Below are 26,068 nucleotides of genomic sequence, written 5' to 3'. Positions count from 1 at the left end.
TTCATTTGAACATGACCAACTATAATAGATGGTGAAATATGAAAACATGCACCTGTAGACTTTGCAAGTGTGTATGCTAAAGTCAGATTTAGCCAAGCTAATGCTACTAAAGATGGACAGATATGGGAATAAATCATAACACATTTTACTGAAATCAAGATGCATGAATAAGAATGGCTGATTATGCTTTATTTTAAGGTCTGCTTCTCAATAATTACTAAACTCTTACCAAGCAATAAACAGTGAACTAGTAAATGGGACCATATCATTAGTAAGCAAGCTAAGAAATGTTGTATAAATATGTTTATATGATGAATTAATAAGGTCTTCTCTAAATCAGTTCTCTAAATTTATGCTCTAAATGGACACATTTCAGCAGTGGTGGACAGTAACTAAGTAAATGTAATGACTTTTTATTTTCACTCCACTACATTTCAAAGTCAAATATCTTACTTTTTACTCCACTACATTATGAGAAATCTGTCGTTCCTTTTGGTTTATGTGTGTATAAAAACGTAATGTCAAAACGAAAGAAGCGTGAAGCGAGAACACCAATCAGGGCACAGTGTGCACTTTGTTTTGAGCTTGTTTTGACCTGTTGGTCATACCGACCCAGTGCAGCACACGGTTCAATGTCAGTGCAGCAGCGTAAAATCTTGGGAGAGTCTATTCAACATAAACGATGAACTAACCTAACTTTGTGTAAACAGACCACAATATAGAAATATGTACACATATGCAGTTGTGACTGATGTGTCTTTATCCTGAATTTATACAAACACATTTCATTTTATAGTAAATTAGTTTTGGCTGGTTTATGTTTATGAACAGAGACCTACAGATGCAGTTTAGTAAAGGAAACTCATTTGTGAATCTGAGTTTAAAGTTTTTATTAAACTTAAACTTGTAACTAAGTTCAAATAAATCTTAAACTGAAACTTTGCTTGTTTGCAAAAAGTGATTTCAGAGCCACTCAGTTCTGCCTGATGGAAACTGTTCACCTTCAGTGTTTTGTGCTTATGATAATTTTAATAGTCATCAGCGTCACTAATTAATGACTCTATTAAAAGACTGGTTTACCAAGAGAGACACTGGAGTACTTTCACCTAAAATGAGTTAATGAAGCGAGTCTTGTTATAAAAATGATAATAGGCATCAGAGTCATAATTAATTATTTAGTACTTTTACTTTCGATACTTAAGTACATTTGAAGGCAAATTCTTTTGTACTTTTACTCAAGTGGAGGTCTAAAGGGAGGAACTTCTACTTTTACTGGAGTAATATTTTCCCTTGGGTATCTCTGCTTTAACTCAAGTACATGACTTGTGTACTTCAGCCACCACTGTGTTTCAGGTGCAAACCCACTCATACACATTATGTGTCCAGACATCCTTTTAATCAGAACCTTCTGAGGTGATCTATCACTACCACTATAAGGCTGAAAAGTACCTGAATAAAGCATTCATCAGCTTTTAACAACATATAATTACATATAACTTATTTAGCAGAAATGTCCTAAAGCTTGTCCATATGCAAATGGTAAAATGCATTTAAAAGATTTTTATTAATGAATTTGCAAGACATTAACTAAAATGGACGTTCTTCATTCTTAACAACAGCCTAAACAACCCCCCCTTAGAATGTGCCTATAAATAAAATTTCCAGGTTATAAACTTTTAAAATTTATCATTTGCTTTTGGACTTCAAAGCAAAATTCAATAATGTTATTGTTTACTGTATTGTAAGTTACTGTAAAATTCAAGTGGCTGTAATTTACGAAATGTAAGTATTTACTGCCACGTTTGCCCACGATGAGTTTATATTCCTTGATTAACGTTTCACATAAAGACATTTCAAGTTTGTCTGGAAATGAACGATCACTATCAATTAACATTTAACCAGAAAGGATTCATGAAGCGAGAGCCAGCATGGCAACATATTTACAGGACCATGGTCACATGGTTTTGGCGAGCAAGAGGGGGGACTCTATCCCCCTTTAAGCTGACAACATAGACTCAATTCTAGCCATTTCAAGAAACTTTAGTAATCCCCAGCACCCCATGCACTATCTTGGTGTACCTTATATCACTGTTGTCACAAGAAAACCTCGTATCTCCATTTTTGACATTTTTCAGTTTTTGACATAATTTGAAAATACCTGTTGCTCTTTACATTGTGTGTAAATTTCATGATGAATGGAATAAAAGAAACGGCCCAAAATTACTTGGGAGAAATTCTGGTTCTATTGACTTACATTAAAAGTACACTATGTTTTTTCCTTCTCCTGTAAAGTTACCATTTTGGAGATACAAGGTTTTCTTCCAACAGCGATATATATGAATGAATTCAAAGAAAACGTTATTAATACATCATATGTTTCTATTTACTACCTCGTTTTAAATTGTGAACTCAGACCATAAGACGCAGACCTCAAAATTAGGGGTTACCGAAATTTTTTGTAATGTCATTTTGGCTCATGGAATCGAAAACGAATCAATTTTTCAGGAGCCTAGAAATTTTCATCCCTAAAAAGAGAGTCTGCAACATGGTGTATATGTTAATTTTTTTGTTTATTTTTTTAAAAGTAAAGATCCAAAAAGCTACAGTAGGGATGGCAAAACTTTACACAATTCTGAAAACAAAAAAAAAGCTACATTTTTATTTGATCTTACATCATACTGTTTACATTACAGACTGTGTAATGTATACGATGTGTGTCAGAAATGTTTGGTACTGTTGATATTTTTCTTATATTCTATATAAAAGTGATGTTTTGTGCTTTGATGCAGAATCTTAAGAGAGGATTGCGATGCATTTAAGTAGTCGATTATTCTCCCAACTATAGTTTACAATGAATGCAGTTAAAGGTAATGTGTGATATACTCACAGTGGGTCACACAGTGTGAGCAGTGGTGAAGATAGAAGAGCAGCAGTGATCCACAGCAGGTCCACCTGCCCCATCCTGCCTGTCTGATCCTGCCTGTGTCTGAATAACTGTGACTGAATTACCACCACAACTTTATTAATACACATGCTTTGCCTTCACCCTCAGCTCAGTACAGTTCAAATACAGTTCTGACGATACTTTGTTTACATCTTATAACCACATGACCTTCTGGTTCACAGCAATATCTGAGTCATTAAGGGAACTTACTGTAAAGGTTACTCTCCGGCTGAATTTCTCGGAATCTCAGTATTTGAGTTTGGTTTCTCAGACTAACCTTTGATTGTTTGTAAACTCTGTCCCTCTGTGTCCACTATTGATTTTTTGATGCAGTATCACAGGGATGTTTGGAGCTATTAGAGTGACACAGTCATAGTTTTATAACTAGGAGAAAAGCCCCTAATAAGCCCACCTTAATCTAAGTTGTGCATGTGGATTTTTCAATTTTAGTGATCTTTCAATGAAAGATTAATTGATCTTTTCATATAATTAAGCAAATTGTGTATGGCTTATTTAGGATGAGATAAGATAATCCTTTATTAGTCCCACAATGGGTCAGTATTGTCGTGTCAGTATTCTCAGTGTTACAGCAGCAAAGGGACAGCAAAAAGAAGTAACAAGAACAGAATTAACAAGCAAGTAATTAACTTTGTTGAGTACTTAACAAGGTTTTTGCAGTTTGTTACTTTTTACTGTATAGGCAATATATATACTACTAAAAGTAAAAAAATAAGATAAAAATATAAACTCTATCCTTCACAAAAGGTTAGGGAACCAGCCCAGTGACGAGAAGGTCGCCGGTTCGATCCCCTGAGCTGACAGTACATGACTGAAGTGCCCTTGAGCAAGATACCCAACCCCCAACTGCTCCCCAGGCGCTGTGAATAGGGCTGCCCACCACCCCAGGCAAGTGTGCTCACTGCCCCCCAGTGTGTGTGTGTGTGTATTCAATAGTGGGCATGTATGTAGGTGTTTCACTGCACGGATGGGTTAAATGCTGAGGTCTAATTCCACAGTGTGCAAAACACAGTTGGCTGATGGTTCTGAATTCAATTCAATAAAGCTAAGATATTTACACTGTAAAGATAAGAATAGTAAAATAATAACAGGCAAGATTAAAAGTCTCGACTGGGTCTAAACGGGCTCCTGGTACTGAATGACCCTTTTTGTATGTGCAATTATTGTTTAATTATGGAAAAAATATTTTAATAATTGATAAGCACAGCTTAGGAAACTCAGGCTGTTGCCCTGAATATTCAACTAGCTGATTGATCATAGTGTTTGTAGTCAAATGAGATCCTGTCTGTCCACTAATCACAACTTCTGTTATTTACATGTTCATTTACACCAATCTGGCATAACATTATGAGCACCTCTTTGTTTCTACGCTCATTGTCCATTTTATCAGCTCCACTTACTATATAGGTGCACTTTGTAGTTCTACAGTTACAGACTGTAGTCCATCTGTTTCTCTGCATACTTTGTTAGCCCGCTTGTACCCTGTTCTTCAGTGGTCAGGACCCTCATGGACCCTCATTTGGGTGGTGGATCATTCTCAGCACTGCAGTAACACTGACGTGGTGGTGGTGTGTTAGTGTGTGTTGCGCTGGTCTGAGTGGATCAGACACAGCAGTGCTTCCGGAGTTTTTAAACACCTCAGTGTCACTGCTGGACTGAGAAAAGTCCACCAACCAAACATATCCAGCCAACAGCGTCCTGTGACCACTGATGAAGGACTAGAGGATGACCAACACAAACTGTGCAGCAGCAGATGAGCTATCGTCTCTGACTTTACATCTACAAGGTGGACCAACAATGCAGGTACATCTAATAGAGTGGACAGTGAGTGGACACAGTGTTTAAAAACTCCAGCAGCACTGCTGTGTCTGATCCACTCAGACCAGCGCAACACACACTAACACACCACCACGCCATCAGTGTTACTGCAGTGCTGAGAATGACCCACCACCCAAATGGTACCTGCTCTGTGAGGGTCCATGGGGGTCCTGACCACTGAAGAACTGGGTGAAAGGGGTCAGAGAAGCAGATGGACAAAGCAGAGGGTCATGTCATCACATGCGTAATGTTTACAGTGCAGATCTTTGACATCAGGTCTGGCAATTTACTTCTACTGTGCCCGTCACCATTTTGAAATTTTTGAAAATAAGATTTGTATCAGATTCGCACTTAAACATTCCACCAATATAACTGTAGTTCACAGGCAGTGATGCTCAGTTTGGCATACTTCCTATGGATTTCTGAGTAACCAGTGGATCGCCAAGAGAGATGCTGGACCTTATTTCCAGGTAATGTATCACAAGCTGCCATTAACACACACACATCTTCTAAGCCACCTCTCCTTCTGGGTCGCGGGGGGTGCTGGAGCCTATCCCAGCGGTCATCGGGTGGAAGGCAGGAAACACCCTGAACAGGTCGCCAGTCCATCACAGAGTGGACAGACAGACATACACATTCACTTACACCTAGAGGACAATTTAGCATGTCCAATTAGCCTGACTGCACGTCTATGGACTGTGGGAGGAAACCCACACAGACACGGGGAGAACAAGCAAACTCCACACAGAAAGGACCCTGGTCACCCGGCCGGGGAATCAAACCCAGGCCCTTCTTGCTGTGAGGCATTAGTGTCTAAGTTAGCTAGCATAATGTTAGCTTACCCAGATAATAACCTCCAAAAGTTCTTAAGATTAATTTACATATCAACATTAATGATAACATACAGTATATGGACAAAAGTATTGGGACACCCTCCTAATTATTGAGTTCCGTTGTTTCAGCCACACCCTTGCTAATGGGTGTATAAAATTAAGCACATAGCCTTGCAGCCTCGATAGACAAACACTGCCCCTGTCCACTGTAGGTGCTAACATAGTAAAATGGAAGCATCTAGGAGCAACAACAGCTCAGCTGTAGACCACGCAAAATCACAGAGTGGGGCAGGCGAGTGCTGATCATCTGTTGAACCATCACTAAAGAGTTCCAAATTGTCTCTGGAAGCAACATCAGCAAAAGAACTGCACATTAGGAGCTGCACGAAATGGGTTTTCCTGGCTGAGCAGCTTCACACAAACCTAAGGTCAAAATGAAGTGATACGTGTCGGTTTGTAGAGTACAGCACGCCACGAGTGGACTCTGGATTGGTGGAAACACATTCTGTGGAGTGATGAATCACGCGTCATTATCTGTCCGTCGATGGACGAGTCTGGGTTTGGCGAATGCCAGGAGAACGTTACCTGCCTGACTCCACTGTGCCAGCTGTGAAGTTTGGTGGAGGAGGGATGATGATATGGGGTTGTTAACATCTTAATGCTTTAGCAGATCAGGACATTTGGGGCAATTGTAAGCATCCAACTTTGTGGGAACAGTTTGGTAAAGACCCTTTTTTGTTCCAGCATGACTGAGCCCCAGTGCACTAAGCAGCTCCATAAAGGCCTGGCTGGGTGAGTTTGATGTGGAAGAATTTGACTGGCCCACACAGAGCCCTGACCTCAACCCCATCAAACACCTTTGGGATGATCTAGAACGGAGACTGTGAGCCAGACCCTCTCGTCTAACATCCGTGTCTGACCTCACAAATGCTCTTCTGGATGAATGAGCAAAAATTCCCACAGACACACTCCTAAATCTTGTAGGAAGCTTCCCAGAAGAGTGGAAGCTGTTATAGCTGCAAAGAGTGGGCCGACATCATATTAAACCCTATGGATTAAGAATGGGATGCGAGCGAATACATTGAAAATGTAGTGTGTGTATATATATATATATATATATATATATATATATGTGTGTGTGTGTGTGTGTGTGTGTGTGTGTGTTATTTAAATATGGAGTAGGTGTTCTCTGGCCCTTTCCACAGATGAGTTTGATACCCTGGCATTAAATACTGTGTGCTTTTGTGCCACTCTGCACACATGAGTAGTTATTAGCGTGGTTACTGCAATGAAAAGCAAGGTGTTCCATGCCTCTCAAGCCACACAGAGGTAGTTTTTTTAAAATAAAAAAAATATTTTCACTTAATAATGATAATGTCAATTAATATTATGAGCAGATCACATTCCTGGTATGTGGTACAAGAGGACTGCAGTGCAAAGTGATCACATTATCTAGTTCAAAAAAAATACTCTATAAATGATCAATAAGTTACATATATTCACCCACAATTCTTACTCTTACTTCAGCGTTCCCCCAAATTAAACTCATCCATCATCAGATCAGGATGTAAATTCAAATTTCTTTTTTTGTTTGCTCCCCCAGTGTTCAGCCCAAGTTCACGCCCGTGGCTAGACCTGTCTTCATGATACAGCAGTAGATACATCATGTCAAAATTATGAAATTAATTATCCATGGAAAATACACTTTTATCAGTTCTGTTTTGCCAACCAAGGATCTCATTTAGACAGGCATGCCGCTGAGTCCCCTAGCTTCCCATATACACAATAAGAGTCCCTTGTAATTATAATTAAATGCAAGGTAACTTGATTTACTTTAACATTAAAAAATAAAAACTGAAAGTTCCATTTATATTTTATATTTTTTATCAGTGACTGTAGTAGTAGTAGTACTAGTAGTGCGTATTTACTGACAAAAAGTGGTACCAAATTTGCACTTCCCCCAGACACTTGGACAGGTGCACTGAAACGTTAATTTGCTATCGACGATGTAAAGCCACTGGTGACATTTTGTAGATGTCATGTGGCGAAAAAGGTCCAGTGAAAACTAGGCTTGCCTTGTCTTGTTGACAATTCTTCTGTAGCAGGTCAGGTTCCAAAGTGAAATACTATGAGCCGAGATGATTGATTAGCAAATATAAGGAACGATCACATGTAATATGACAAAACACCGCCAGTTTGTAGCCTCATGCATAAGTTTGATTTGAGAGTTATTTTAAGTTTCTTTGGCAAAGAAAAACAAAAGACATTTATGGGTTCTGGATATTGTATTACTGCTGACATAGTGATATAGTTCATGCTCGACATTACGCTCCACTTCAAATTGATTACAATCTTGTATAAACTTTCGTCACATAGGGGAACAGAACTGAAAGTCAGGGAGGTGTGTTCGGAGATTGCGCTCAAGTTTCTAAGGCATCTGAAAGAAGAAGCATTTAATCATATGCACACAGTTCTAATCTGCTCAAGTGTGATTTATATTCTGACGGTCTTCTCAGCCTTTTTGGGTGTGTATTCATTTCACATTGCTTGGCTTTTTTATAGTAAATGTTGTGTTATGTTATGTGTAATGTTAGTAGAAAATATCTTTGGTAGAGTTTTGTTTGTTCATTTGTTTGTTTATTTAAGAAAGAACATATTTGCTACAATGGCATGCAAACCTTTGCAATGAGAAGGAAATATATATTTCCATTGCTTTTGGAAATATTTGTTTATATATAGATATGTATATATGTGCATATAGAAACAAACTAACTACAAACTAGAAAACTAACTCAAATCTGTAGACACTGATACTGTAATATCTTACTCTGTACTCATCAGAACTGCTTTATGTGGTCTGGCCTTTATCATACAGAAGAAAGGAAAGATAGTTCTGGTGCACTGCAAAAAAATGGTACCTTGTCAAGTGAAATGATCTTAAATCTAGTTGATATGTCTAATTTAAGATGGTTGTGCACTTATTATAAGATTATCTAGCTTATTTCTAGACATTTTTCACTTTTTCAGTAATTTTATTAAGTAAAATGATCTCACTATACTGCCAGATAATTTTGTTGGTTTCAAGCACATTTCTTAACACAAGCAAAATTATCTGCCTATATAGTGAGATAAATTTACTTTAATTTTAATTTACTTAAAATCATTTAAAACAAGAAAAGATGTAAAAAAAAAAGGAAAATTAGCTTAAATAAAGCTTACAGCTATCTCAACAGGAGAAATGATTTATTGTCTAAGATAATTTTGCTTGACAAGATACCCTTGTTGCAGTGTAGTCGACAATTCTCAAAAAAAAATAAATATTGAATATTGAGTAACAATTACTTTCCAATGCAAGTTTCACATGCAGTCACAGTTGAAAGAAAAGCAAAAAGTATGAACATGTGAATGAATTTTGCTTCAAGTACATTACTATTTTAATCATGAAGTTCCTGCCGCAATCATGAAATCTTTAGCTGATAATGAATTGCACATTAATAAATGTTAACTATTACATTGTTTTTTGTTCATTGTATGCAAAATATAAAGTACAAGGCTAAAATGTCAGATTAGCTATCTTTCTTCCTGGCTGTTGAGACTCTGGCCCTCCACATGCATCTGGGTATTTTTTGAAAACGTCACTTTTTCTCTGCATTCTGGCTTCCTGTCCACAGTGTAAAAATGCTTTACAGGGAGGAAATTTCTGAAAATTCTGTTGTCGGTGTTTTATTTTTTTTTATCTGGAGCTTTTTGAAAATGCTGTTTACTGTTTACTGAGCATGCAGAACATCTGATGGCTAGGCTGTTTCTGTGTGCTCGAAAATCTAGGCGTGATCGTTAACCAAAGTTAGGTTCTAAATATATTGCTAATTCCATAACTTACATGAGGTGAAAAGCTAGAAAAGCTCTCTGCCTGATCAGGACTGTGTGGATATTTCAGAGATGGCTCCGTAGCCATGGCAACAGCACAGCAAGCAGTAGTTTTCTTTCATTTTTTTAAAGCTTTTATTTTCTGGCAGTAATCAGACTCTGAATCTGTGTAAAATATCACATTAGGGAGGTCTGATGACCTGCAGGTCGAAATCTACAGTGTTTGTAACGTGGAGGGGCACATTGGGCCTCATTCACCAATGTCTTCCTAAGTTTTTTCTTAAACTTGTTCTTGTGAAAGTCCGTAGAAAACGTCTACGTCAGATTCATGACGTGTTCTTAAAGCACAGAACTGTTCACACCTTTGTGCTCTTGAGGGTGGGTAGATTCTGTTCTTACTTGAGAACAAATCCCTTAGAAGATAACATAAGTGAATGTCAGAGTCTTCGTAAAAACTGCTTAAACGGGTTTTCAGAAGAAACTTAATCTTAAGAAGTGTTGGTGAATGAGGCCCATTATGAGTAAATCTCTGCATTAACTTTGCCAAGCGCTCTGTATTTTGTGCAAGTGTGCTTACACGGTTCTTCTTGAGGTGTGTGACATCAAATGTTATGTGCAATTATTATCGCCTACTGGGTTGGAATGCTCATACAAACATTTGAGTCCTTTTTGCTTTCTCATGGGGACATGAAGATTTTCAAACATGCTGCTTGTGTGGACAATTTGTTTTGGGAAAATATTACAAATTCAACATTTTTAAAAATATCTGGATTTGTGTGGACGGGGGCCTTTGTAGCTTCCAACTGGCAACAAACATTACTTTGTGCCACCCTCTAAAGGCGTTATTAGCAAACATGAAATAAACAAGCATATTGAAAAAAAATTATATTCAGGTTCAACTTTGGCAGGTTTGGGCCTGATATATTCAAATAAACAACATCATTTTAGTTCAGTTGCAGGTTCATATCCCGCATTATTCCCCAACTTGGCTACAAAAAGGACTTTAAGCTTTAACAACATTGGAAATGGCTGTGTGTGTTCACTGTTTGCTGTGCCTACAAAAAAACAAACAAAAAAAAACTTTCACCCTATTAGCAAGAATCAAAACTCCCGCAGCAAACAGTGTATATTTCAGCCAAATTTGATAAGTCGTGGGCAGTCGTGGGCTGGAGGTTAGGGAACCAGCCTTGTGACTGGAAGGTCGCTGGTTTGGTCCCCTGAGCTGACAGTATGTGACTGAAGTGCCCTTGAGCAAGGCACCTAACCCCCAACTGCTCCCTGGGTGCTGTGGATAGGGCTGCCCACTGCTCTGGGCAAGTGTGCTCACTGCCACCTAGTGTGTATGTGGTGTTTCACTGCACGGATGGGTCAAACGCAGAGGTGAGATTTCCCTGTTGTGGGACTAATAAGGGTCACTATAGTTCAGATAATTCATTAGCAAAGTGCTAATAAACTACCAGACAAATCAGGAGATGAAGTACACAATGTAGATAGACTACTGTTGTCTCTTGTAATATTATGATATTAGATTATGATATCATGAGAAATGGGGAAATTTAAAATTATCTCATGCTGTACTGGCGTTTTGCCAGCCATACAAGACCAACATACCCAGCTATGGTTGAACATGGAAAAAAAAACAGCAAGTCAAATACCTGCATGTGGAAAACACCGTTTTTCTGGTTGCCATAGGAAGCCTGCATGTTTACAATCTCTACAGTTATCCAGCCATTAAATGCAGTTTCATTTTTGCAGCCGTTTAGAAAGCAGTAAACTTCAGACACTGAACATATCTTGGCTGACTGACTACATATATATTTTTTTTTCATTTCAGCCCAGCAAACGCCAGCTGCTCCAAGATGAACATTTCAGTAGCAACCGTGGACAATGCCACACTGGAAGCACTGGTCAGCCCTATGATCAGTGTTGCTGTACCTGTCATCTACATTGTGGTGTTTGTCATCAGCACTCCATGCAATTTCATCGCCCTCATCCTTCTCTGTGGCCTTACGAAGTGCACAACTCCTACACGGATCTATTCCATCAACCTCTGCCTTGCAGATCTGCTCTACAGCATCATGCTACCGCTCCAAGTAAGAGCAAACAGCTCTATATAAACCAATGGAATTTGGTTCTATATGTAAGTTGTTACTAATAAGGTACTTTTTACAATAGATACCATTTCAGAGCAGCTTTACTGAAATCTAGATCGAGACCAGGGGTCTCAAACTTCACATTACCTGGAAGCCGCTAGTCAAGTGATCTTCTCCAGGGGAGGGAGGGGAAATAATTCAAGGAAAAGTGCAATATGTAATAAGTGTGAATTAGACCTTTTCTTCTCGCACCTTCTTCTCTCCCATCACAACTTTTACTACTACTACTAATAGTGATAATAATAACAATAATTATAAGACTATCAGTCTGACTACCTGTGGGAAGAAACTGTCCATGAGTCTGGACTTTGCCCAGATGCTCCATAGTCTTCTTCAAGATGTGAATGGTGTAAACAATCTGTGTAATGGATGAGAGGGATCCTCCCTGATGCTGCACACTTTCCTCTAACAAATACACTATATGGACAAAAGTATGGGGACAGCCCTCCTAATTATTGAGTTGAGGTGTTTTCTGCCACAAGTCAGTTGGTGAAATTTCTGTCCTGTCAACTGTAAGTACTATTATGGTGAAATGGAAGCACCTCAGAGCAACAACAGCGTAGGTGGATGGAGTGGTATAAAGCAGTAGTAGTGAGTGGTGGAAACGTATTCTGTGGAGTGACGAATCACGCTTCTCTTTCTGTCATTCTGATGGACGAGTCTGGGTTTGGCGAATGCCAGGACAACGTTACCTGCCTGACTGCACTGTGTTAACTGTAAAGTTTAAGGAGATAATGATATGGGGTTGTGTTTCAGGTTGGTCTAGAACCCTTAGTCCCAGTGAAGGGAAATCTTAATGCTTAGGCAGACCAAGACAATTTGGACAATTCTATGCTTCCAATTTTGTGGAAACAGAACAATCAATAAGTGCTTAAGGTTTGTAAATTTAAAGAATAAATGATAATAATGATAATTATAATAATTTAAAAAATAGGACACTTAAGAATAAATACATCAAGCTGTAACAAAGGCCAGACTAATATTTTCATAGAGTTCCATAGTATTCAAACAGAATGTTAGATACAATGTATGTGCAGCAAATCTGCTTGAATTAATATGAAATTTAATTTTATGTTTATTTTTTATTTTAAAAGTTCCTTAAATGAATGAAGAGAAGGTTGACAATATAGTTTTTATTGGAACGTGCTCCATGTGTAACGTGACAGAACCACTCAGATGCTCCTGGATAAAAAGAACAAAAAGGCTTCACTGTTTAAATCGTCAACCAAAATCGTTGTCAGGAAACAGGCACAGGTCAAATCCAGAAAAGGCAGCAAGTAAAGACACACAATCAACAGGCAAACACAATTCAAAGTGGTCAAAATACAGAAGATCAGTCAAAACTGGACAACACAGCACAGGAAATAAACACTCAGTAGCTCTAGAAAGAAGCAATACCTCACACTGAACTACTCTAAAATCCCACGCTTTACACTAAAGCTAATGAGAGGTCAACAGGTGTTACAGATTTGTATTCAGGAGAGAGAGATCTGTGATCGGAAATTGCTGGGAGTCATGTGATCTCCCAGAGGATTCTGGGAAATGGAGTCCATGGAAACCTCTGAGCCAGAGGGATGCGTGACACTATCATTGTTAGATGCTCCAAAGAGCTCAACTTATAGCTTAATACATACATACATCATCTAAACCACTTATCCTTCTGGGTCGTGGTGGGGTGCTGGAGCCTATCCCAGCTGTCATTGGGCGGAAGGCAGGATACACCCTGGACAGGTCACCAGACCATCGCAGGGCCTTATAGCTTAATGAAAATGTCAATTTTTATTTTAGAAAATAATTTCCACAGTAGTACTTTATACACAATAGTGTAAAAACCAACAATAGTATCTACATTCCCAAAACATGTGGATAATACATTCTTTATAGTTATTACAAAATGAACAATGTTTGCATATTTATTCATTCACCCATCTATCTATCTATCTATCTATCTATCTATCTATCTATCTATCTATCTATCTGTTATATTTAGCAAGATTTGAATTGGTTCCTAACCACTTCCTAAGTTCATTAATGTTCCTAACACACTGATTAGTAGCATTTTTACTTAGCAGTGGACACGTTACCAATGTAAAGTTCCTCTGCTGCAAATTTAGAAATAGAACAGCTCGTTCCACCAAATGCTTCATAGAAAACTCTTGAATAACTAATAAAGATGTTAGGCTGTGAATGTCACAAACCTTTTTTCAATCTAGCAAAATACATCTCATTGCGAAAGGCTTAGTCATGGTACGCATTACAGGCAACTGTTTGCATTTGAGCGTTTCCCAATCAGACTGATAAAACCTAGTGCTTAGAAGTGCCTACGCAGATGTACAGATAGTCATTTAGAATGGAACAGACAAAATTCCAATCATTGTGGCCAGCTTAATGTATAAATGTTTAAAAGATATCAGATACTCCACCCACATGTTTGGTGGAATTTGAATGGAAAATAACATAATGGTCAAACTTTCTGAATCATGTAAAGCAGGGGTGCACAACTGTGGTCCTGGAGGGTCTATGTGCAGCACAGTTCCCCTGCTCACACACCCACTAAACCTGGAAATTATCTAATCAACTGTGTTTGAGCAGGGAGATCACCATACTTCGCAATAATTTGTAGATAAACGAAGGCTGTTTTAGTTATGTTACCTACATGTACATCAAATGACAAATTATAATCAGTAGCGACACAAGATCTTTGATGCTTGTAGTCAATGCAAACAATAAGCCAAAAAAGCCATTGGCATATAAACTGAAAGCTTTTCCTAGCAGCCTTTGTACCAAGTAAAAATAATGATATTTATCATATGGCTTGGCTGATGCAGCTGTGTGTCATCAGTATAGCAGTGGAAGCTTACGCTATGCTTACGGATAACTTTAACTTCCCAGTAGCAGTATATTTAGTGAAAACAGCAGTGGTCCTTGAACATAGCCTTGTGGGACACCAAACTTCATTGTTTACTTTTATAAGTTGATAACCGGCAATTAAGCAGGAACTAAATCAGGAAAGTGTAAATTCTCTGCTCTGCACTTACTTCAAACAGAATAGCATAGCCTTGGTCAGAGGGGGCAACATTTTCTGCAGTGATTAGTAAGAATGAGCTATTGGGCTACATCCTTTCTCCATGTCACAGAGTCCTTGATAAGACTAGATAAACAAACAATTTTGAAACCTACCATACTACTTCATATAAACTAACTGAATGTTTGATCATCTGCTTGATTTAACTAGGTGGACTATCATCTTCGAAGCAATGACTGGATCTTTGGCACGGTGGCTTGTGGGATTTCAACAGCTGCCTTCTACTGCAACATGTATTGTACAATCCTTACGACCTGTGCCATAGCTCTGGATCGATATTATGGTGTTGTACACCCTTTGGAAAGTAGGTATGTGCGAAGCACTCGGAAAGCCATTCTGACCTGCCTCCTCATTTGGACTGTTGTCCTTGCCTTCCAGATCCCATTTTTCCTGTACAGTTTTACTCGGTTCATTCCTCAGCTGAATGTTACCACCTGTTTTGATGTGCTTCCTAAAAAGGCTTTCCAAGGATGGAAAGGGTACCTCTACTTCACTGCCATATACTTACTGTTCTACGTGTTGCCAATGGTAGTTTTAGTTTCCTGTTATTGTGCAGTGGTCAGTGCCCTTAGACAGAAACCTGACATAGGATCCCCCCGTTCTTACAAGCGGACAAAAGCTTTGGTGACAGTTGCGGCCTGTTGCTTCATCATCTGCTACCTACCTGGTATGATTATCCAGCCTATCCAGATGGTTTATCGGAGTAAGGGTCGTAGTGTGTATGCCTACTACAAGCTCACATTGGGTCTCAACAGCCTTAACTGTTGCTTTGACCCTTTTGTGTACTATATTGCTTCCAGGGAGCTCCAGCAAGCACTGTCGAGGGTGCTTGTCCAGTGGATCCGCTGCCCTAAAGGTGAGACAGAGGATCCAGTTTCCTCAAATTTGAATTTGCCTAAACTAGCCGGCGCCACCAGAGGGAATCAAAATCAAAACAAAATGAGGGAATCAATGTAGAGCCCTGAGAAGTAAATGTTATAGTACTGCTTGGATGCAGGGATGGAGATGATTGTGGTGCATTTCTTTGCTTATTGTTCTCTGTGTAGCTGTGCTGCTTTTGGGTCACCCAAAAAATCTTTTTAAGTGACTGATGGCTTTTATCTTACCTTTCTTATTTTTAGTCTGTTTAAGGTCTTTTTCCCTTTATACATTGTTTAATAATGTTCTCTCTACATTAGGAAGCTCATTAACCTTCACCTTAATTACTATTTGTTGTGTAATACCTGGGCGGCACGGTGGTGCTGTCGCCTCACAGCAAGAATGGCCTGGGTTCGATTCCCAGCCGGGAGACCAGGGTCCTTTCTGTGTGGAGTTTGCCTGTTCTCCCCGTGTCTGCGTGGGCTTCCTCCGGGTACTCCGGTTTCCTCCCACAGTCCAAAGACATGCAGTCAGGCTGATTGGACGTGCTAAAATTGCCCCTAGGTGTGAGTGTGAGTGTGTGTGATTGTGTGTGTGTGTATGTCTGTCTGTCTGCCCTGCGATGGACTGGCGACCTGCCTTCCGCCCAATGACAGCTGGGATAGGCTCCAGCACCCCACCGCGACCCAGAAGGATAAGCGGTTTAGATGATGTATGTGTAATACCTTATCAACCAATTACAGCAGCATTATATCTTAAAGTAATGAATAATTAATGCAACATCACCTAAAAATAAACAGAAACAGGTTCTTTATATAGACTGCATTACTGGAGAGTGAACAGTATGGTTTACCACAACAAACTAATTAAAAAAAAAGAAAAATTCAGTTTTCCATGATGTTGGTCCTTTAAAGTAATTTCCGACATGTTTTTCAGTGTAATTTGCTTGATATTATGTTTATGTTTGAAAGTGAATGATGTTTCATGAAAAACGACCAGTTTCTTTTTGGCACTTCATGTAATAATAATAATAATAATAATATGCAGATATAAAACATTTAAACAGTTAAAAACATTTAAAAAGATCACTTTTCAGTGTAAGAGAATCAGATTTGATGAGAAAATAATTACAGTAAAAAAACTTTGAAGATCTGGCAAAAAAAAAAATTAATAAAAAAAAACAGCAGAAAAGCTCTGGGGGAAAAAAGGGTTTTGGGCAAACTTGTATCATCTAGCAGAGGTGCGACCAGTCAGTCAAGTGTACAGCTTTTTTGATGCACCATTTTTGTACAATCCGCATTGAGTGACAAATGTATTTCCCATCGGAATGATTGGGGGGCAAAGTTTGTGCACCCAGTTTAAATCGCGATGATACGAGTCCATTAGCAACACCCCATTAAACATGTGGGGTACCATATAACAACCACCAAATGGAAATCTGATATATGGCGTTATTTGCATTTCAAATTTATGACACATAGCGGTGCTTGAAAGTTTGTGAACCCTTTAGATGTACTGGAGAATTTTAGAACCATTGGGACCCTCAATAAATAAATGTCCAAGTCTAACATTTTTGTCTCATTTGTTTCATTTGGTTCTCTTTATCTATTATTAGGACTTGTGTGAAAATCTGATGTTTTAGGCCAAAATTTAGGCAGAAATATAGAAAATTCTAGAGGGTTAACAAACTTTCAAGCACCACTGTATATGAGCATGTATGGATTGTCCTCATAGCCAATTTATATTAGTCACATATGGACATATACCTGACATTTTTGCAACTTATTTGAAATTGACCATTATCAAATACGGCAAATATATTTTAGCCATGTATCAACATTTTGCTGTTGTCAGAAGAAAACCTCATATCTCCATTTTTCAGTTTTTGACATAAATAGAAAATGCCTGTTGCTCTTTACATTGTATATAAAGTTCATGATGAATGGACCAAAAGAAACGGCCCAAAATGACTTGGAAAAAAAATCTGGTTCCATTGACTTACATTAGTCTTGTTGAGTTGATCTTGTTCTAGTCTTGAAAAGAAAGACAGGAAAGAAATTCCCCTTAAGAGGGACAACGTTATACTGCCTTTATTTCACCCCGATGAGCACTTTCTAATAAACCTGATTATAATAATAGCTAAATTTTATATATACACGATGACATTTGCCAGAAAAATACCTTCACATAAGATCTTTATACATTACATATCTACACTAGTGAATTTACACCTGCAGCAAAACTAGAAATGTAAATCCATTGTCGTGTTAAAGCTCTTCAGTTTTATTTAAATCCCAAATTTCATTCTCTTTGTTTTTTTTTTTCTTCTTTTTTGATTGTCTTTTTGTTTTTTTACCTCTGTTGATGTTTCACGAAGAGCCCTGCTGAAAAGGGACCATTAGAAACCGTTATAATTCAAACTGATTGGTTTTCCTTTCTGGTGTGAATCGGCCTCGTGGTTTCCAACAGTGGCCGCTAGTTTCCTGTAGAGCACCTTTAGATCCCATTCGAAAACCATCAAGTGCATTTAGAATCAGCCACTGGTCACCAGTTCAACCATCAGGATCCTTTACATAGTGATATCAACCCATTAAAAAGGGCAAAGCACATTACAAAACCATCAGGAACCAACAGAGACGCTTGGTTTCTGTGGGTTTTTCAGCAGAGAAATTCAGTTTGATGTATGAATGTTGAGCTTTAATGTGTTCTGTTGTTAGTCTGTTATTGAGTAAATGGTTATTCGTAATAACAACATCTCTCTGGGCCTCATGAAGGATGAGGAGAATATAAAACAAAGCCATGGGTTTTATTTTGCACCACTGGTTTGTATGACAGGGTGAAAAATAATGAAGATACATAGTTTGGCCTTTTTTATAAGCTGCATCCAAAACCTACATACTACTATACAACCCATACTGCACTAATGAATGGACTTCTATGGGTGGTGTTCTATTTTTGAGGTACTATCTCGTGTGGCAGTGTGCGGTTTTGGACGCAGCCGCACTGTAGGCGGCAGTAATGCACAGAGCTGCGTTCAGGCCTCAACAAAAACCTGGCAGAGGAAGATGTAATGGCTGTGTTCCAATCTGCGCTCTTGAGTTCTACAGCACTCAGCTCAGAGTGTTTAACTCAAAATAAAGACTTATAGCCTAACCTTAAAAAAGACTATGTCTAAACAATAACTTATTTTCTTAAAATGTTGCACTTATTGTCTCGCAATAACGACTTCCCAAAATTTGACTCACTGTCTCATCATTTTGACTTACTAAGTCAAAAACCTGGCATATTACACTGAAATGATTTGTCATTAAATTTCTAAAGGCATTATGTCAACATCAAAACTTGGATAAAAATAAATTGTTATTTTGGGATTAGGCAAGATTTCGATAAAATATGGCATTATTTCAACACGATAAGTTGAAATTTTGAAAAAAAATTAACTTTAGATGTAAAAAGAGCCAAACTTTTGACATAATAAGTCCAGATGTTGACACACTGCTGCCAGAAATAAACACACAAACTGGCTTGTGCACAACTGTGTCTCAATTCAACATATGTATTGTAAGAAAGCAGCTAAACTGATGAATGTATTGTAGCGTTCATCACTATTAAAGGAGACTCAGCTTTTGCTCAAGTCATAGTGATGTTGGCCATAAGCAAGTCAGCTCACACATACACACACTTCCCCTGGGGCGTTCTTAGCTCCGCCCTCTACAATAAGAGTCCTTAGAGAATGCCTAACCTAAAACTAACATGCAAAAGCATTTCTTGAACACGCTACAATACTCAATTTTATTATATATATATATATATATATATATATATATATATATATATATATATATATATATATATAAGCTTATATTAAGCTTTTAACAACAAATCGTTAAACGAATAGGTTAAGTAACTTATTATGGGCTGCTTTTCCCTTCAGTTTCTTTAAAGGTTGAAGTTTTGCGTGTAAATTTGCAGAAAACCTTCTACAGTCAGCACTGATGGCTTGAAGCAGCTGAAAATAATTGCTGAGCTAGTTTGTGTTTATTATGAAACCAAATATCCTCTATAGGGTCTAAATCTGGACTCCGACCAGCCAAAACCATCAGTATATTTTGGGCTCGGCCCATTAATGTTACCTTATTATCTTATTCACTTGGCAACACTTACATTCTACAGTCTAAACACTGTATCAAATGAACATGGATCTAAAAAACTGGCTCGTGCAAAAAGGTAGAGCCCTTCTATTCTAGTGCACTAGCTAGTGTGCACTAGCGATTGGAACACCACCCGACCACTGTGCGCTTCCTGCGGCAGGCGGAAACCAGCAGCAGGTTTGGAGGTGACCGAATGGCCGAGTGCAGGACTTCAGTGCTTTCTCTGTGAATAAGGGGCTTCAGGGTAACTGGTTTGAGTGTTGAGTGGTCAGGGTGGTCGCTATGGGGGCTCACCTGGCGCGGAGCTACATCACGGAGAGGGACTCGGCTCCGGACCCGACCAAACCGTCTGAACACGAGCCGCAGTTCGGCTTCCAGGAGGAGCGGAGCGAGAGGGGTGAGCGTTAACGGCACCAGCTGACCCAAAACACGGCGTTCAGAACCAGAACCCGGCCGAATCCAGCCCGTCTGTGGTCGTTACGAGGCGGAGGTTCAGCCTCAGGTCGCTAACCGGAAGCCTCCTCTGTACGGGGCTGGTTGAAGTCGCTAGTCTTCGTGTTCAACTTTCCGCTCCACCTTAAATTCAGCAGCAGAGCTGCTGCAGCGTTTAAGGTGGAACGGATAGTTCGGGTAGGACACGAGCTCCAGCGGAGTCCTCTGTTTAGAGACCGGCCTGCTGAACTCATTTATTCAGTTTTGTTTTCTAAAAGCCTCACAAATTCAGCCCCAGCGTCTTCAGCTAACTAGCTTAGCCTTTGTTTACATCTTGAAAAAAGGCTAAAGATGGTCGTGTCAAAGTTTATAAGGTCATTTTAGAGAAAATTGCGTTAATAATCGCGTCATTTTTTTGCAAAACGTCAGAAATTCTGTACTACATGTAGAAATGCAATGTTTTATAACCTAGCTATCTAGTTTAGCATGTAAAAGCAGGTAGCTGACGTTAGCTGTTTACGTTATCTGGCTCAGGGGTCGCAACCCAAATGTTAAGAAGAGCCATTTTGTCCTTTCAACAAAGATCAGACCACCTTGAGAGCCACAACATTTAATGTCCATTTTAAAATCCTGGCTGTAAATGTGTCTCAGTATGTGCTGATGTACTAATATGGGCTAAAAAATATAATATAAACGAAAACTCAAACTTACTTTGCTTTGCTCTAAGCTTGAGTTCAGCTATAGCTGCTTTTCTCACATCTCCAGCAGGAAACTTTTCCTCAAAAGTACAACAGTTTCTTGTAAAATGTCTCTCAATGTTTGACTTTTTGTGAAGCTGAAGTCGCTTCTCGTGCTAATTTTCCTGTTCCACCTTAAATGGTGCAGCAATTACATTCTGGCACCTCAGGCACCATTTAAGGTGGAACGGGAAAATTTGAACAAGAAGCTCTGCGACTTTTTAGTGTTTTACAGTTTCTCATTGCAGATTAAACATATCAGGAAACCAGCTGGAGTGATAATAAACACAAATAAGTCTGTTCATCCCTAAATTATCGATGTTCATCTGTTTCGCTGCTACTAGCTAGGTGAGATTGTCTGTGTTGCTATAGTGACCATAAGTCTGAGGGCCAATCTTTAGGGTTGAAGGTTGGTGAAGTAGCAGTTATGGCTACATTAAGTCCAGCATTTAAGACCATTTATTGGTAAACTGTGTTTAATGATCAGCAGAGCTTTATTTTACTGTAAAGGAGGATTATTTCCCATTTAAGGTGGAACGAATAATTTGGATAAGAAGTTGGCGAATAGCCTCGTCCTCTTTTATAGAAAGACTTTCTAGATTATTTTCTGACAGCGTCACAAATCCAAACCAAAGTCTTTAGCTAGCTCGGTAGAAACTGAATATAAAAGCTCAGGAACATACTTAAATGGTTCTCCAAAGGGGTCTTAAGTAAAGAAAATGGTTCTATATAGAACCATGAACACTCAAAGAACCCTTTCCATGATTCTCCACCAGTCTGAAGAACCCTTTCGTGATGCAAAGAACCCTTTAATCATGGAAAGGGTTCTTTCAATGTTCATGGTTCGATAAAGAGCTGTGTGCTTTTCTACACTCTTAAAATAGATGGTGCTTCAAGGTTTCTTTAGTAAAGAGAATGGGTTCTATGTGGAAACCTGAACACTCATAGAGAACCTTTGTATGGTTATAGGGTTCTTTGCATCATGAAAGCGTTCTTTAGATTGATGCAGAATGTGCTGTAGATGGTTCAGTGTCAAGCTTGTAACAACAGAAGAACCTGTTTGGGTGTTATATAGAACTATTTTCAAAAAAGTTCTATATAGAACTGTCTATATTACGTTCATGCACATTTCCCGTCAATTTGAAGAACCCTTTAATCATGCAGGGGGTTCTTTGAGTGTTCAGGATTCTACATAAAACCATTTTCTTTAAGAATCCTTGAAGAACCATCATTTTAGTGTGTAGGATCAGCTGAAGCAGCGCGGGTGTAAAATCCTCGTCCCTGTGGATCTGAAATTAGACAGAACCGCGTTAACCTTCCCCTCTTTGGTGAACAGGCTGCACAGTTATCTAGTGCGACCTACTGTTAAATCAAGGAACCTTGACAGTCGTACAGGGACCAGATCTCATCAGGGGGTTTGTGTGGTCTGTGTGTTTAGTGCCTGTGGCGACTCAGGAGCAGATGAACTTGGCGATGCTGCCGGTGGAGCAGAGAGACTACTGCGCTCACCACCTGCTCAAACTGATGAAGTGTAAGAGAGACAACTTCCCCAACTTCCTCGCCTGCAAACACGAGAGACACGACTGGGACTACTGCGAACACCAAGAGTGAGGATACACACACACACACACACACACACACACACACACACTCACACTCACACACACACACACATCCATACATGCAAACTGGTCGCCTTTTGGCACAATTCACCATTTTGAGCAGTGAATACGGCAAAATCATGTAGAGAATAAAGTCATAGAAGTACGACATTAAAGTGGAACTTTACCAGGAAGCCTGTTATTAGGATAAGAAACGGGTGAAACAGCTGAGCAGGAAACTCTGTTTATCTAGAATAAAGAGCCAGACGGACTCGGAGGAAACTGTCTACATGGCTATCGGGGCTGCGTCTCTGTGCCATTCAAAGAGGGCATGAAGTTTCACAGACAATGAGAATGATCATCAAAATGATCGATCCAGAAGGCGTGGAACTCCCACACACACACTTTGTCGTCGCCACTACAGCAACCGAGACCCCAGCGCGTTATAGCAGCCCCCATACAATTAGCCCACTTTATCCTCCAAATATTGCGAGTTTATTCTTGGAACTTTATGACTTTATTCTCAAAATATTGAGACTTTATTCTTGAAGTATTACAATTTTATTCTAAAAATACGACTTTATTCTTGAAATATTACAATTTTACTCTAAAAATACGACTTTATTCTTGAAATATTACAATTTTATTCTAAAAATACTTTCTCAAAATATTACGACTTTATTCTCAAAGTATTGTTTTTTTTTTTAACAGTGGCCCTAAAATGCTGCTGTAATTGCCAACGAGAGTTCTGAGAGAAAGTCTCTCACAGTACAGCACAGTCATTATTCAGCCAACCCACAGATACAGCAATTCAGTTTAGCTGTCCAATCAGAACTAAGTTTACACCACCAAAACATGAAGCTGTTCAGTTTGTTTTCACTTTCACATGTTTACTTAATTCACTGCTGACCTGACTGGTTTGATGATGAACTAACCCAGGATTGCTTAGTGTTGCTCACAAAGGTCCTTGTGTTCTGGACCCTTCAGTGTTGACCATAGACTTGTGTATATAATAATCCCATAAATCAGGATTCGTAAAGCAGCATATCTCAGATTGATCACTTGCACCAAAAGCAGACGACCGTCCAGTAGAAATGTCTTTGAGCACTTCTGTTATTGGACATGCTTGACATTTGGCTTAAAGCTTTAGCTTGACCAAACATGCTCATGTGTCTATCAGTGAATGGAAGCCAGTAGCTGCTAATTAGCATAAATACATTTGCATAATGCCAGTTAGTTTGCATTCATTCGTTTAGGGCCGTCACAATTACTCGATTAAACTCGATTAAAAATACCACTGGATAAATAGGGAATGATGGCTGTTCTGATCAGTGTTTAAACTGCGGACTGAAGGGTCTCCAAAAGAGGGCGCTGTTAGCACTCAAGGAGCTGTTGTATGCATTGAATACACGCTTAAAAAAAGATGGTTCTTCAAGGGTTCTTTAGCAAGGGAAATGGTTCTGTATAGAACCACGAACACTCAAAGAACCCTTTGAATGATTAAAGGTTCTTTGCATCATGAAAGCGTTCTTCAGATTGATGGAGAATGTGTTGTATATGGTTCTATACAGAACTTTTTTGAAAATGGTTCTATACAGCACCCAGAAGTGTTCTTCTGTTGTAACTGTGTCAAGCTTGTAACAATAGAAGAACCCTTTTGGGTGCTGTATAGAACCGTTTTCAAAAAGAATTCAGGACCAAGAACCAGTATTCACTCAGGGAACCCAGTGCATAATTAAAAGGTTCTTTGCATCTTGAAAGGGTTCTTCAGATTAACATGGAATGTATTGTATATGGTTCTATATAGAACCTTTTTGAAAATGATTCTCTATAGCACCTAAAAGGGTTCTTCTGTTGTTACTTGTGTCAAGCTTGTAACAATAGAAGAACCTTTTTGGGTTCTGTATAGAACCATTTTCAAAAAGGATACGGAATCAAGAACACTCAGGGAACCCTGTGCATAATTAAAGGGTCTTTTCGCATCTTCAGATTGATGTAGAATGTATATGGTATGGTATACTGTATATGGTTCTATATAGAACCTTTTTGAAAACACCAAAATGGGTTCTGCTATTGTGTCAAGCTTGACACTGCAACAATAGCAGAACCCTTATGGTGCTATATAGAACGGTTTTACTGATGCAAAGAACACTTTAACCATGCAAAGCGTCCTTTGAGTGTTTATGGTTCTATTGTAACCATTTTATTTCTTACAGAACCCTTGAAGAACCATCTTTTTAAAGAGTGTTTTGTAAAAAACTGATTATATTCTAATATGGATGGACAGTATGACCTTTGTTGTTGCTATGACGTTACATCACAACACGGTTTTGTGAGTATGATAGTACAGACCTAGATATGGTCCGTCCTTAAAGAACACTGAACAACTGCATGTTTGATTAGAAGAGAGCAGAATCGGTTCTGTTAAATTGGGTTTCGTTCTGCGCAGTTTGAACTGCTAAATAAAAGTAATTGTTCTCATCGTTTTGATAAAAAAAAAATCTGGTGCGTTTTTGTTTGTTCAAACTTATGAAACCTCAGGAAAATGAAACACTGTGATGTCATGTATTGCGACGTCTTCCCGTGTCGTTATGTAGCTGCATTAGCTTTACTGACTGCACTGTTGCTTTATCTGGCTCTGTTTTTGCAGCTTTCTTGGTAAATATTTTGTTTAATGCTCTGTCTTTTGTCTGTCTGCAGTTACGTGATGAGGATGAAGGAGTACGAGCGAGAGAGGAGGCTGAACCTGAGGAAGAAGAGGATTGAAGCGCAGCCAGCGTGATCTCCCCTCCCTTTATCCTCCCTTCATCCTATCCCTCTTTCATCGTTCTCTAGTATCTGTTCTCTTTGTCTCTACAAAGCTGCTCTCATAATAAATAAAGAGTACGTTATGAGCCGTTGGCCACACGCTAAGACTCCTTTTTGTGTCTGTCTGTGCACAGATGTTCACAGGTGCATCATCTTTAAACGAATCTATAAAACACAGCTCGGTCTTGTCCGTAGCCTCTTACGCTCCTTGGAACCACCGGTGGTTCCAAAACGCACTTCGTCATATTCTTCATAGCTTTCATATTTCATAAGCTACATTCTAAAGGTGGGGGTCGTATGAGAGCTGTAACTGTCTTCTTTCCAGTCAAATAGATGGGTGATGTAATGCACAATTTTTTTTCTACTGAAAGTCGACCCATTTTTCCACAAATCTGGGCTGTAAACTATAAACAGATGTGTCTCTTCAGTGATCTGATCTGTAAACATTATTTTTATAAAATAATACAAAGAGTGTCTAAGATTTTTGGCTTTCAGCAGTAAATTGTAAGCATTTATCAATATGTGTGATCATAAAACATGTTAATTTGAGGGGAGCTTTTACAAAAAAATAAATAAAATAAAAATTTGCATTTATTTCATGCAGTTACTGAATAATTTGCCTTACGATTTGGTCACGTAAATTCAGATGGACAAACCAAAATATAACCTGGAGCATAAGAGGTTAATATACTGATGGAAAAACTTTCTACAGTTGCACAACACCAGTGGTGTAAAACTGCATCTGTCTGAAGGTCAGTTCAGC

The 26,068-nt window shown here is 38.8% G+C and overlaps 3 protein-coding genes across 3 annotated transcripts in view; 2 read left to right on the top strand and 1 right to left on the bottom strand.

The window, feature by feature from the left end:
• Nucleotides 1-3,134, bottom strand: part of LOC118797945 (complement C3-like) — a 60,067-nt gene extending 56,933 nt beyond the window's left edge. The window contains exon 1 of the mRNA XM_036557243.1: nt 2,888-3,134. Within this exon, the coding sequence (XP_036413136.1) occupies nt 2,888-3,033 (146 nt within the window). The 5' untranslated portion in view covers nt 3,034-3,134. The remainder of the gene's footprint in view (nt 1-2,887) is intronic.
• Nucleotides 3,135-11,333: 8,199 nt separating this feature from the next.
• Nucleotides 11,334-18,647, top strand: LOC118797943 (P2Y purinoceptor 8-like). Its single transcript, XM_036557242.1, has 3 exons — nt 11,334-11,573; nt 14,869-15,574; nt 18,556-18,647. Exons 1-3 carry the CDS (start codon nt 11,340-11,342, stop codon nt 18,645-18,647), a joined length of 1,032 nt encoding a protein of 343 aa, XP_036413135.1. The 5' UTR covers nt 11,334-11,339.
• A 1,222-nt stretch (nt 18,648-19,869) lies between these two features.
• On the top strand, nt 19,870-25,410 carry ndufb7 (NADH:ubiquinone oxidoreductase subunit B7). Its single transcript, XM_036557113.1, has 3 exons — nt 19,870-20,124; nt 22,335-22,503; nt 25,198-25,410. The coding sequence occupies exons 1-3, from the start codon at nt 20,010-20,012 to the stop codon at nt 25,277-25,279; spliced, it is 366 nt and encodes a 121-aa protein (XP_036413006.1). The 5' UTR covers nt 19,870-20,009; the 3' UTR covers nt 25,280-25,410.
• The last annotated feature ends 658 nt before the right edge of the window (nt 25,411-26,068 follow it).

This window comes from Colossoma macropomum, unplaced genomic scaffold, assembly GCF_904425465.1.
Source record: "Colossoma macropomum unplaced genomic scaffold, Colossoma_macropomum, whole genome shotgun sequence".
Lineage (NCBI taxonomy): Eukaryota > Metazoa > Chordata > Actinopteri > Characiformes > Serrasalmidae > Colossoma > Colossoma macropomum.
This window is presented reverse-complemented; position numbering and strand designations above follow the sequence as displayed.

Coding starts and splice junctions, on each gene's coding strand:
- LOC118797943 (XM_036557242.1), top strand. CDS start 11,340: ATGAACATTTCAGTAGCAACCGTGGACAATGCCACACTGGAAGCACTG. Junction 11,574..14,868: donor GCATCATGCTACCGCTCCAA/GTAAGAGCAAAC, acceptor TGATTTAACTAG/GTGGACTATCATCTTCGAAG. Junction 15,575..18,555: donor GTGGATCCGCTGCCCTAAAG/GTGAGACAGAGG, acceptor CTCGTGTGGCAG/TGTGCGGTTTTGGACGCAGC.
- ndufb7 (XM_036557113.1), top strand. CDS start 20,010: ATGGGGGCTCACCTGGCGCGGAGCTACATCACGGAGAGGGACTCGGCT. Junction 20,125..22,334: donor GGAGGAGCGGAGCGAGAGGG/GTGAGCGTTAAC, acceptor CTGTGTGTTTAG/TGCCTGTGGCGACTCAGGAG. Junction 22,504..25,197: donor GACTACTGCGAACACCAAGA/GTGAGGATACAC, acceptor GTCTGTCTGCAG/TTACGTGATGAGGATGAAGG.